This window comes from Coregonus lavaretus (assembly GCF_964263955.1).
Source record: "Coregonus lavaretus genome assembly, contig: HAP1_SCAFFOLD_639, whole genome shotgun sequence".
Classification (NCBI taxonomy): domain Eukaryota; kingdom Metazoa; phylum Chordata; class Actinopteri; order Salmoniformes; family Salmonidae; genus Coregonus; species Coregonus lavaretus.
The window spans coordinates 33,769-43,759 of record NW_028164366.1 but is presented as its reverse complement, the minus strand read 5'-3'; the positions used below and the strand labels follow the sequence as shown (position 1 = coordinate 43,759).

The window sequence follows — 9,991 nt, the reverse complement described above, 5'->3', positions numbered from 1 at the left end:
TGGTACTGGTACTCCTTGTATATAGCTCCTCATTGATCTGGTACTGGTACTCCTTGTATATAGCTACACATTGATATGGTACCGGTACTTCCTGTATATAGCTCCACGTTGATCTGATAATGTTACTTCCGGTATATAGCTCCACATTGATCTGGTACTTCCTGTATATAGCTCTGCATTAATCTGGTACTTCCTGTATATAGCTCCTCATTGATCTGGTACTTCCTGTATATAGATCCACATTGATCTGGTACTCCCTGTATATAGCTCCACATTGATCTGGTACTGGTACTTCCTGTATATAGCTCCACATTGATCTGGTACTGGTAATCCTGTATATAGCTCCACATTGATCTGGTACCGGTACTTTCTGTATATAGCTCCACATTGATCTGGTACTGGTACTCCCTGTATATAGCTCCACATTGATCTGGTACTGGTACTCCCTGTATATAGCTCCACATTGATCTGGTACTGGTACTCCCTGTATTTAGCTCCACATTGATCTGGTACTGGTACTTCCTGTATATAGCTCCACGTTGATCTGGTACTTGTACTTCCTGTATGTAGCTCCACATTGACCTGGTACTGGTTCTTCCTGTTTATAGCTCCACATTGATCTGGTACTTCCTGTATATAGCTCCACATTGATCTGGTACTGGTACTTCCTGGTACTGGTACTTCCTGTATATAGCTCCACATTGTTCTGGTACTTCCTGTATACAGCTCCACATTGATCTGGTACTTCCTGTATATAGCTCCACATTGATCTGTTACTTCCTGTATATAGCTCCATTCTTGTGTATTTTATTTTATTCCTCCTGTGTTCATTTTTTATTTTTTAACTCTGCATTCACAAATAAAATACACCAGTAGTCCTATATGTTGATAGATAACTGACCATACACCAGTAGTCCTATATGTTAATAGATAACTGACCATACACCAGTAGTCCTATATGTTAATAGATAACTGACCATACACCAGTAGTCCTATATGTTGATAGATAACTGACCATACACCAGTAGTCCTATATGTTGATAGATAACTGACCATACACCAGTAGTCCTATATGTTGATAGATAACTGACCATACACCAGTAGTCCTATATGTTGATAGATAACTGACCATACACCAGTAGTCCTATATGTTGATAGATAACTGACCATACACCAGTAGTCCTATAGGTTGATAGATAACTGACCATACACCAGTAGTCCTATATGTTGATAGATAACTGACCCTGTTCCTTGTGTACACACATCATTCAACTCATTAAGGGATGATGATTAGTTGACAAATTAAATCAGGTGTGTTTGTCCAGGGTTACAAAATAAAGTGCACTGTTGGGGCTACTCGAGGAAAAACTTTGGGAAACACTGCACTAATAGACCTATATTTTAATAGATAACTGACTATTCACCATTACACCTATATGTTAATCCACAAATCTTTGTAAAATGTGTATCTAGTAGGGAAACGTTTGACATTCTTAGTTTTAGCGTCTTACATTTTAACTATCATAGCACTATGTAGCGGTCAAGTTTCAAAGTTTATTTGCCACGTGCACAGGATACAACAGCTGTAAAACAGTACAGTGAAATTCTTACCTTGAGAGCTCGTTCCCAAATAATGCAGTGATAATAATAATAAAATAATAATAACAATAATAATAATAATAATAATAATAATAATAATAGAAAATATAATAAAATAAAAAACACACAAGAAGTACGATTATATTGAAGAAATGAGAATAGTTGGATATACAGGTCAGTGTCAGTACCTTGTTCAATGTGATGAAGGATTTTGAGGCTGATTCCCTGACCTGTCAATGTTTTTAATTTGCTGTTTTTGATATTGTTATACTCTTGTGAATTCATGAATGGTTTTTACTAGATTACTTGTAGTTTTTCATGTTGTCTGTCTGTAATTTTTTGTAATGACTTGGTGCTGCCTATCTTGGCCAGGACGCTCTTGAAAAATAGATTTTAAATCTCAATGAGCCCTTCCTGGTTAAATAAAGGTTAAATAAAATAAAATAAATAAACTGGAGTGGTTGGATATACAGGTCAGTACCTTATTCAATGTGCAGGGGTACTGGAGTGGTTGGATATACAGGTCAGTGTCAGTACCTTATTCAATGGCAGGGGTACTGGAGTGGTTGGATATACAGGTCAGTGTCAGTACCTTATTCAATGGCAGGGGTACTGGAGTGGTTGGATATACAGGTCAGTGTCAGTACCTTATTCAATGTTCAGGGGTACTGGAGTGGTTGGATATACAGGTCAGTGTCAGTACCTTATTCAATGGCAGGGGTACTGGAGTGGTTGGATATACAGGTCAGTGTCAGTACCTTATTCAATGTGCAGGGGTACTGGAGTGGTTGAATATACAGGTCAGTGTCAGTACCTTATTCAATGTGCAGGGGTACTGGAGTGGTTGGATATACAGGTCAGTGTCAGTACCTTGTTCAATGTGCAGGGGTACTGGAGTGGTTGTATATACAGGTCAGTGTCAGTACCTTATTCAACGTGCAGGGGTACTGGAGTGGTTGGATATACAGGTCAGTGTCAGAACCTTATTCAATGGCAGGGGTACTGGAGTGGTTGTATATACAGGTCAGTACCTTATTCAATGTGCAGGGGTACTGGAGTGGTTGTATATACAGGTCAGTGTCAGTACCTTATTCAATGTGCAGGGGTACTGGAGTGGTTGGATATACAGGTCAGTGTCAGTACCTTATTAAATTGTAGGGGTACTGGAGTGGTTGAATATACAGGTCAGTGTCAGTACCTTGTTCAACGTTCAGGGGTACTGGAGTGGTTGTACAATGCCAGGCCCAGCCAATCAGAATGAGTTTTTCCCCACAAAAGGGCTTTATTACTGACAGAAATACTCCTCCGCACCCCACTCCCCCCTCTGACGATCCCGCAGGTGAAGAAGACGGATGTGGAGGTTCTGGTCTTGCGTGGTTACATGTGGTCTGCGGTTGTGAGGCCGGTTGGACGTACAGCCAAAATCTCTTTTTTTTCTTTTTTTTTACCTTTATTTAACTAGGCAAGTCAGTTAAGAACAAATTCTTATTTACAATGACGGCCTACACCGGCCAAACCCGGACGACGCTGGGCCAATTGTGCGCTGCCCTATGGGACTCCCAATCATGGCCGGTTGTGATACAGCCTGGAATCGAACCAGGGGGTCTGTAGTGACGCCTCAAGCACTGAGATGCAGTTGGAGGCGGTTTATGGTAGAGAAATTAACATAAAATTCTCTGGCAATTGCACACTCCTTCAAAACCTGACACATCTGTGGCATTGTGTTGTGTGACAAAACGGCACCTTTTAGAGTGGCCTTTTATTGTCCTCAGCACAAGGTGCACCTGTGTAATGATCATGCTGTTTAATCAGCTTCTTGATATGTCACACCTGTCATGTGATGGATTATCTTGACAAAGGATAAAATCCTCACTAATAGGGATGCAACCAAATTTGTGCACAAAATTTGAGAGAAATAACCTTTTTGTGCATTCAGTATGGAACATTTCTGGGATCTTTTAATTCAGCTTGTGAAACATGGGACCAGCACTTTACATTTTGCATATATAATTTTGTTCAGTGTATATATACGTACTCCGGACTCTTACAATGCTCATTCTAATATTTATTTCTTAATTCCATTCTTTTACTTTTAGATTTGTGTGTATTGTTGTGTATCGTTAGATACCACTGCACTGTTGGAGCTAGGAACACAAGCATTTCACTACACCCACAATAACATCTGTTAAATATGTGTATGTGACAAATAAAATGTGATTTAATTTGATTCGAAATGTCCCTTTAAGAATATGTTTATAGTATGCCAAACAAATAATAAACTAATTATCATGGTTAGACCAATCTCGTCCATGATTGGACATGCATTCTTCCGTAATAAATTACTGACAGCTCTTTCCACCAATAATGTCTTCGGGTACACGCCCACTGAGGGGGCAGAACTGGGATGGATTTGTTCTACTGTACACAGACAGACAGGCAGACAGACAGACAGACAGACATACAGACAGACAGACAGACAGACAGACAGGCAGGCAGACAGACAGACAGACAGACATACAGACAGACAGACAGACATACAGACAGACAGACAGACCAAAGACAATACAGTATAAAGATAGGCTAAAACGGTTTCTCCAATAGAAATACCGGATGAGCTAAACGCATGCGTAGAACCACATAATCGGGTCTAACGGTCGTCTCGTGCCGAACTGCGCATGTGCAGTCCGTCAAATAAAAGGCAGTCCGTACATATAAAGATGCTTTCGACAAAAAATGAAAACGTGACAGTTTGTCACTTTCACGAGGTTTGGTTAATAACATGTTCAACTACTTAATAGATTGTCTCGAATCTAGGTTGTGCTTTTTAGATTTCAAGAAAATTAACAACTACTGGAAAAGTTTTCAATTCTCTCAGTGGTTTCTCAAAGCCCAAACCCCGGCCTGGTCTGTTTGGTCTGTTCGTCAAGCGTTCCCGGAAGTCTCGCCGTGTTGCGCCTCTGGGTTACGGGTTTAGAAACGGTGTGGACAGACGGTAGCTAGCCTACAGTAGATGGACGAATTTAGCTACAATGGGGTGAGTGACAAATGTAGCTATCATTTTCATTAACGGCGTCATTTAATTTCGATAACTTTTGGCCTCATCACATTGTTAGATCTTGGAAATCAAACACACCTGTCGTCTATAACGTTAGCCAACCGTTTCGCAGATAGGATAGCTGTTATTAGCTAGCATTACCTAGCTAATACATTAGCTAGCTAGCTAGCTAGCTAAATGAATCATCTTGAAATACAAAAGTATATTCAGTCTAAAATGAACACATTATGTTGTCATGTGATGTTGCACAGTCTAAGCTGATCCAATAGGTAGCTAGCTATCCAGCTAGTTAACGTCGTGATATCAACTTTTTGACATTGAACATAATGAAGTATTGTAACTAACGTTGGCTAGCTAGCTAGGTAGTTATTTCTTAGTGACATGTTTTAGTCTTCTGCCCGCCTAAACAGACAATCCAACTATTTTCACGGCTAGTTAGCTAGCTAGCTACACCGGATGCATGAGTTGAATTCTGCCTAAGGTTGCATTTTGTAAATCAAACAGATGTGTGTTCTCTACAAAACGAATAAATGTCATCCGTATTCTTCAATGGAACGTCTTGGTACCATAAGGAGCCAAATATGAGCCTTTCCCTGACAGTTCTCTCATCATTCTGGTTCTGCATCATTCAGGCCCGTCTGCATCTCTGTGGAAAGATCTGGCCTTTATTGCTGTCAGTGACTTTGCTTTTGGATGGTAGATTGATTGAAGAAATGACTTATGCACATTGTACTGCCTATTCTGGCATGTAGTCAGGCTAATTCAGGGTCATATTCACAAGGCACCAAATGGAGCAAAAGACTAACAGAAAGGGACTGCACTTAACCAATAAGAAACATAAATGTTAGTTTTTCTGTTTCTAAACGTTTCACTACAGTGTGCACTAATGAATAGAATCCAGGTTATTATGAGTATGGCCTGGTCTACATATCTCCTCAGCTCCAGTAGGATAGAGCTCTATTTAGAGATCATGATCCACGGTGACTTCTTAAAGGAACAGTTGCCTTGGTTATCAAAAGGACAGTAAAGGTAAAAAGACAGTGGCTTTATGCTAAAGTCTACATTGGTGTAGGTTCGATTCTAGCTCTGGTCCAGGACATTTACTTGTGGGTTTCTGATGCTGAGCATTCTTCAAGGCCCTGGACCAGAGCTACTTCCATCATGCCTTATCTATGATGTTACCCTGGACCAGAGCTACTTCCATCATGTCTAATGTATGATGTTACCCTGGACCAGAGCTACTTCCATCATGTCTAATGTATGATGTTTACAGTATTATGTCTTCTAGTGTGCCTGCTAGGTGTTGCTGACCTCCTCTCTCCAGCAGCGCCATGCGAGGGTATCACTCCAAGCTGGACTCCTCTGCTGGTGGTACGGGCGGCTCCATGCCCCTGAGCCTGGCTGTGGAAACAGAGAAAGCCCAGGCCCTGCTCCAGACCTTCTCCTCTGCCTCCCTGCTGGCCAGCACTGCCCTGGGGGCCTTCTGTGTGCTGGCTGATCATGTCCTGCAGCTGACCCTTCTCCAACAGCACCCGTGGCTGCGGGCAGCGCTGGACAACACCGTCCATGGTCTGATAGGCCTCTGGTCCTGGGCGATTGTCATTGGCCTCAGGAAGAAGAGTGACTTCTATGAAGTTATCCTAGCAGGGATACTGGCCTCTGTTATCGACCTGGATCACTTCTATATGGCGGGCTCTCTGTCGCTCAAAGTAAGGAACATTTATGGAACATTCTCCCTTTGGTTTTCAGTGTCATTTATAGATTAGTGTACAGTTTCCCAGACAACAGATTAGGCCTAGCCCTGGACAGAAAATATGAAGATATCCACTGAGATAACTTCAGTCCAGGACAAGGCCTTATCTGTGTCTGGGAAACTGGCCCATAGTGTTTATGAAGGAATATAGAAACAATAACCTCCTATCTCTTCTGATATGTGATCTGACTGTTTCCTCCTGCAGGCAGCCACCAGCCTGCCCCACCGCCCCCCCCTCCACTGCTCCTCTGTAGTCCCTGTCCTCTGCCTCTCTCTGAGGCTGGTGCTGTGGCTGGGCAGGCTAAAGGACTCATGGTGCTCTCTACCCTGGCTGCTCTTTATCTCCCTGGCCTCACACCACATCAGAGACGGGGTCCGCCGTGGCCTGTGGGTGTGTCCGTTCGGCAACACGGCCCCCATCTCCTATTGGCTGTATGTGAGCATCACAGCCACCCTGCCACACCTGTGCTCTGTGCTCATGTACCTGACAGGAACTAGAGACATGATGTCCACCAAGCACGGCATCGCCATCGACATCTGATGGACGGGAAGGGCATCGCCATCTGATGGACGGGAAGGGCATCGCCATCTGATGGACGGGAAGGGCCAACAATATGACTGCGTCCCAAATGGCACCCTATTCCCTATATAGTGCACTACTTTAGACCAGAGAATGGCACCCTATTCCCTATATAGTGCACTACTTTAGACCAGAGAATGGCACCCTATTCCCTATATAGTGCACTACTTTAGACCAGAGAATGGCACCCTATTCCCTATATAGTGCACTACTTTAGACCAGTATATTCTGTTTTATTGTAAGATGATGTCAATCAGCACCACTTCACCAGGTGAAATTCCTGGTACTTGGCGAATAAAGGTGATTCTGATTCCGGACCGGCTCTGGTCAAAACTAGTGCACTACATTTACATTTTAGTCATTTAGCAGACGCTCTTATCCAAAGCAACTTACAGTTTTAGTGAGTGCATACATTATTTTATTATTTTTCATACTGGCCCCCCGTGGGAATCGAACCCACAACCCTGGCGTTGCAAACGGCATGCTACCAACTGAGCTACATCCCTATATAGGGAATAGGGTGCCATGTGGGATGCGGACAATCCCACAATGCCTCAGCCTTCTATCTTCTAACCACTCATCTATCTTCTTCACACCACAGTGATCACGTCTTCCTCCACCACCTCCCTCCCTCCCTCCCTCCGTCCCGTCCCGTCCTCCCTCCCTCCCCTCTCTCCCTCCCTCCCGTCCTCCCTCCCTCCCGTCCTCCCTCCCTCCGTCCCGTCCTCCCTCCCTCCCTCCCTCCCTCCCTCCCTCCATCCACTGTCAGGCTGGGAGGCTGTGTCCTGTGTGACTATCAGTACAGTACAGGAGTGTGTGGAAGTGCTTGATGTCGAGCTGTGAGGTATTTTACTGATGGATCGACAAAGGGAAAGGCTACATGTTGTATTTCTGACTGTATGTTGTTTTACCCCATATGTAACTCTGTTGTTTTTATCACACTGCTTTGCTTTATCTTGGCCAGGTCGCAGTTGTAAATGAGAACTTGTTCTCAACTGGCCTACCTGGTTAAATTTAAAAAAAACATTTGATTCTCTACTCTTCTCCTGAAGTGTGCACTTGGATGGAATGGACTGGAAAGTCTTAGGGAACAGAGCAGTACATTATGTATGAAGCTGAAGGGGACAGAGCAGTACATTATGTGTGAAGGTGAAGGGAACAGAGCAGTACATTATGTATGAAGCTGAAGGGGACAGAGCAGTACATTATGTATGAAGCTGAAGGGGACAGAGCAGTACATTATGTGTGAAGGTGAAGGGAACAGAGCAGTACATTATGTATGAAGCTGAAGGGGACAGAGCAGTACATTATGTATGAAGCTGAAGGGGACAGAGCAGTACATTATGTGTGAAGGTGAAGGGAACAGAGCAGTACATTATGTATGAAGCTGAAGGGGACAGAGCAGTACATTATGTATGAAGCTGAAGGGGACAGAGCAGTACATTATGTATGAAGCTGAAGGGAACAGAGCAGTACATTATGTATGAAGCTGAAGGGGACAGAGCAGTACATTATGTGTGAAGGTGAAAATCTTAGGGAACAGGGCAGTACATTCTTCCATGTGTTTCTGATTGGTGGAGCCTCCTGTTGCTGTCTGATATTAAGTGATGATGTAGAACACATTAGGTCATGATGTCACATTTTAACCTTGCTAGGGCTTCTCTGTTGTTAAGATCTGTTTTGTTTCTATATAAGATGACATTTGGAGCAACACTATTTAAACATTCCTTTTATGATGTTCATCCTTTCTGATCATAATGTTTGAGTTCTATTAGTCTCTTCTCATAATCTTGTTCTCCTGATGAGGGTGAACAGCTGTGGGTGTATTCACTAGGTACTAAATGGAAGAAAACAGATTGAAACAGGCCGGGATTAACCTGAACTTGTCTAAAAAGAAATACTTGTTTTTGTTGCAAAACTTGTTCCTTTGCAAAACGTTTCGCTAAATTGTGCACTATCGAATGGCTGTGTGCTGCAGTTTAACGCCCTGGCCTGCAGAGGGCATCAATGAGTCAACTCATTATACACTAACATGTCAAATCAAATGTTATGTCCATTGTCATTCTGCAACAGAATTATTGATGCTGTCTTTTTTTACAGTGTAGTGAATGTGATATGTTGCATCATGCACATTTTATTTATTTCAGCATTTTGATTTGTTTGAATATTATTTATTGAATTAGAATTTTAAATGTTAAGTACACTACATGACCAAAAGTATGTGGACAGCTGCTCGTCCAACATCTCATTCCAAAATCATGGGTATTAATATGGAGTTGATCCCCCCTTTGCTGCTATAACAGCCTCCACTCTTCTGGGAAGGCTTTCCACTAGATGTTGGAACATTGCTGCGGGGACTTACTTCCATTCAGCCACAAGAGCATTAGTGAGGTCGGGCCCTGATGTTGGGTGATTAGGCCTGGCTCGCAGTCGGCGTTCCAATTCATCCCAAAGGTGTTCGATAGGGTTGAGGTCAGGGCTCTGTGCAGGCCAGTCAAGTTCTTCCACACTGATCTCGACAAACCGTTCCTGTATGGACCTCGCTTTGTACACTGGGACATTGTCATGCTGAAACAGGAAAGGGCCTTCCCCAAACTGTTGCCGCAAAGTTGGAAGAATCGTCTAGAATGTCATTGTATGCTGTAGCATTAAGATTTCCCTTCACTGGAACTAAGGGCCCTAGCCCAGAACATGAAAAACAGCCCCAGACCATTATTCCTCCTCCATCAAATTTTACAGTTGGCACTATGCATTCGGGCAGGTAGCGTTCTCCTGGCATCCGCCAAACCCAGATTCGTCCGTCGGACTGCCAGATGGTGAAGCGTGATTCATCACTCCAGAGAATGCATTTCCACTGCTCCAGAGTCCAATGGAAGCGACCTTTACACCACTCCAGCCGACGCTTGGCGTTGCACATGGTGATCTTAGGCATGTGTGCGGCTGCTCGGTCATGTAAACCCATTTCATGAAGCTCCCGACGAACAGTTCTTGTGCTGACGTTGCT

The 9,991-nt window shown here is 43.2% G+C and overlaps 1 protein-coding gene across 1 annotated transcript; it reads left to right on the top strand.

Annotated features, from left to right (window-relative positions):
• Positions 1–4,504: 4,504 nt before the first annotated feature.
• On the top strand, positions 4,505–7,120 carry LOC311117115 (transmembrane protein 267-like). The gene is made up of 3 exons (XM_084192105.1): positions 4,505–4,633; positions 5,943–6,363; positions 6,613–7,120. The coding sequence occupies exons 2-3, from the start codon at positions 5,986–5,988 to the stop codon at positions 6,946–6,948; spliced, it is 714 nt and encodes a 237-aa protein (XP_084048231.1). The 5' UTR covers positions 4,505–4,633; positions 5,943–5,985; the 3' UTR covers positions 6,949–7,120.
• Positions 7,121–9,991: the final 2,871 nt, after the last annotated feature.

What these genes read in the sequence shown, in the direction of transcription:
- LOC311117115 (XM_084192105.1), top strand. Translation starts at nt 5,986, where the DNA reads ATGCGAGGGTATCACTCCAAGCTGGACTCCTCTGCTGGTGGTACGGGC. An exon ending in CGGGCTCTCTGTCGCTCAAA is followed by an intron (nt 6,364 to 6,612) that starts GTAAGGAACATT and finishes TTCCTCCTGCAG; the next exon opens with GCAGCCACCAGCCTGCCCCA.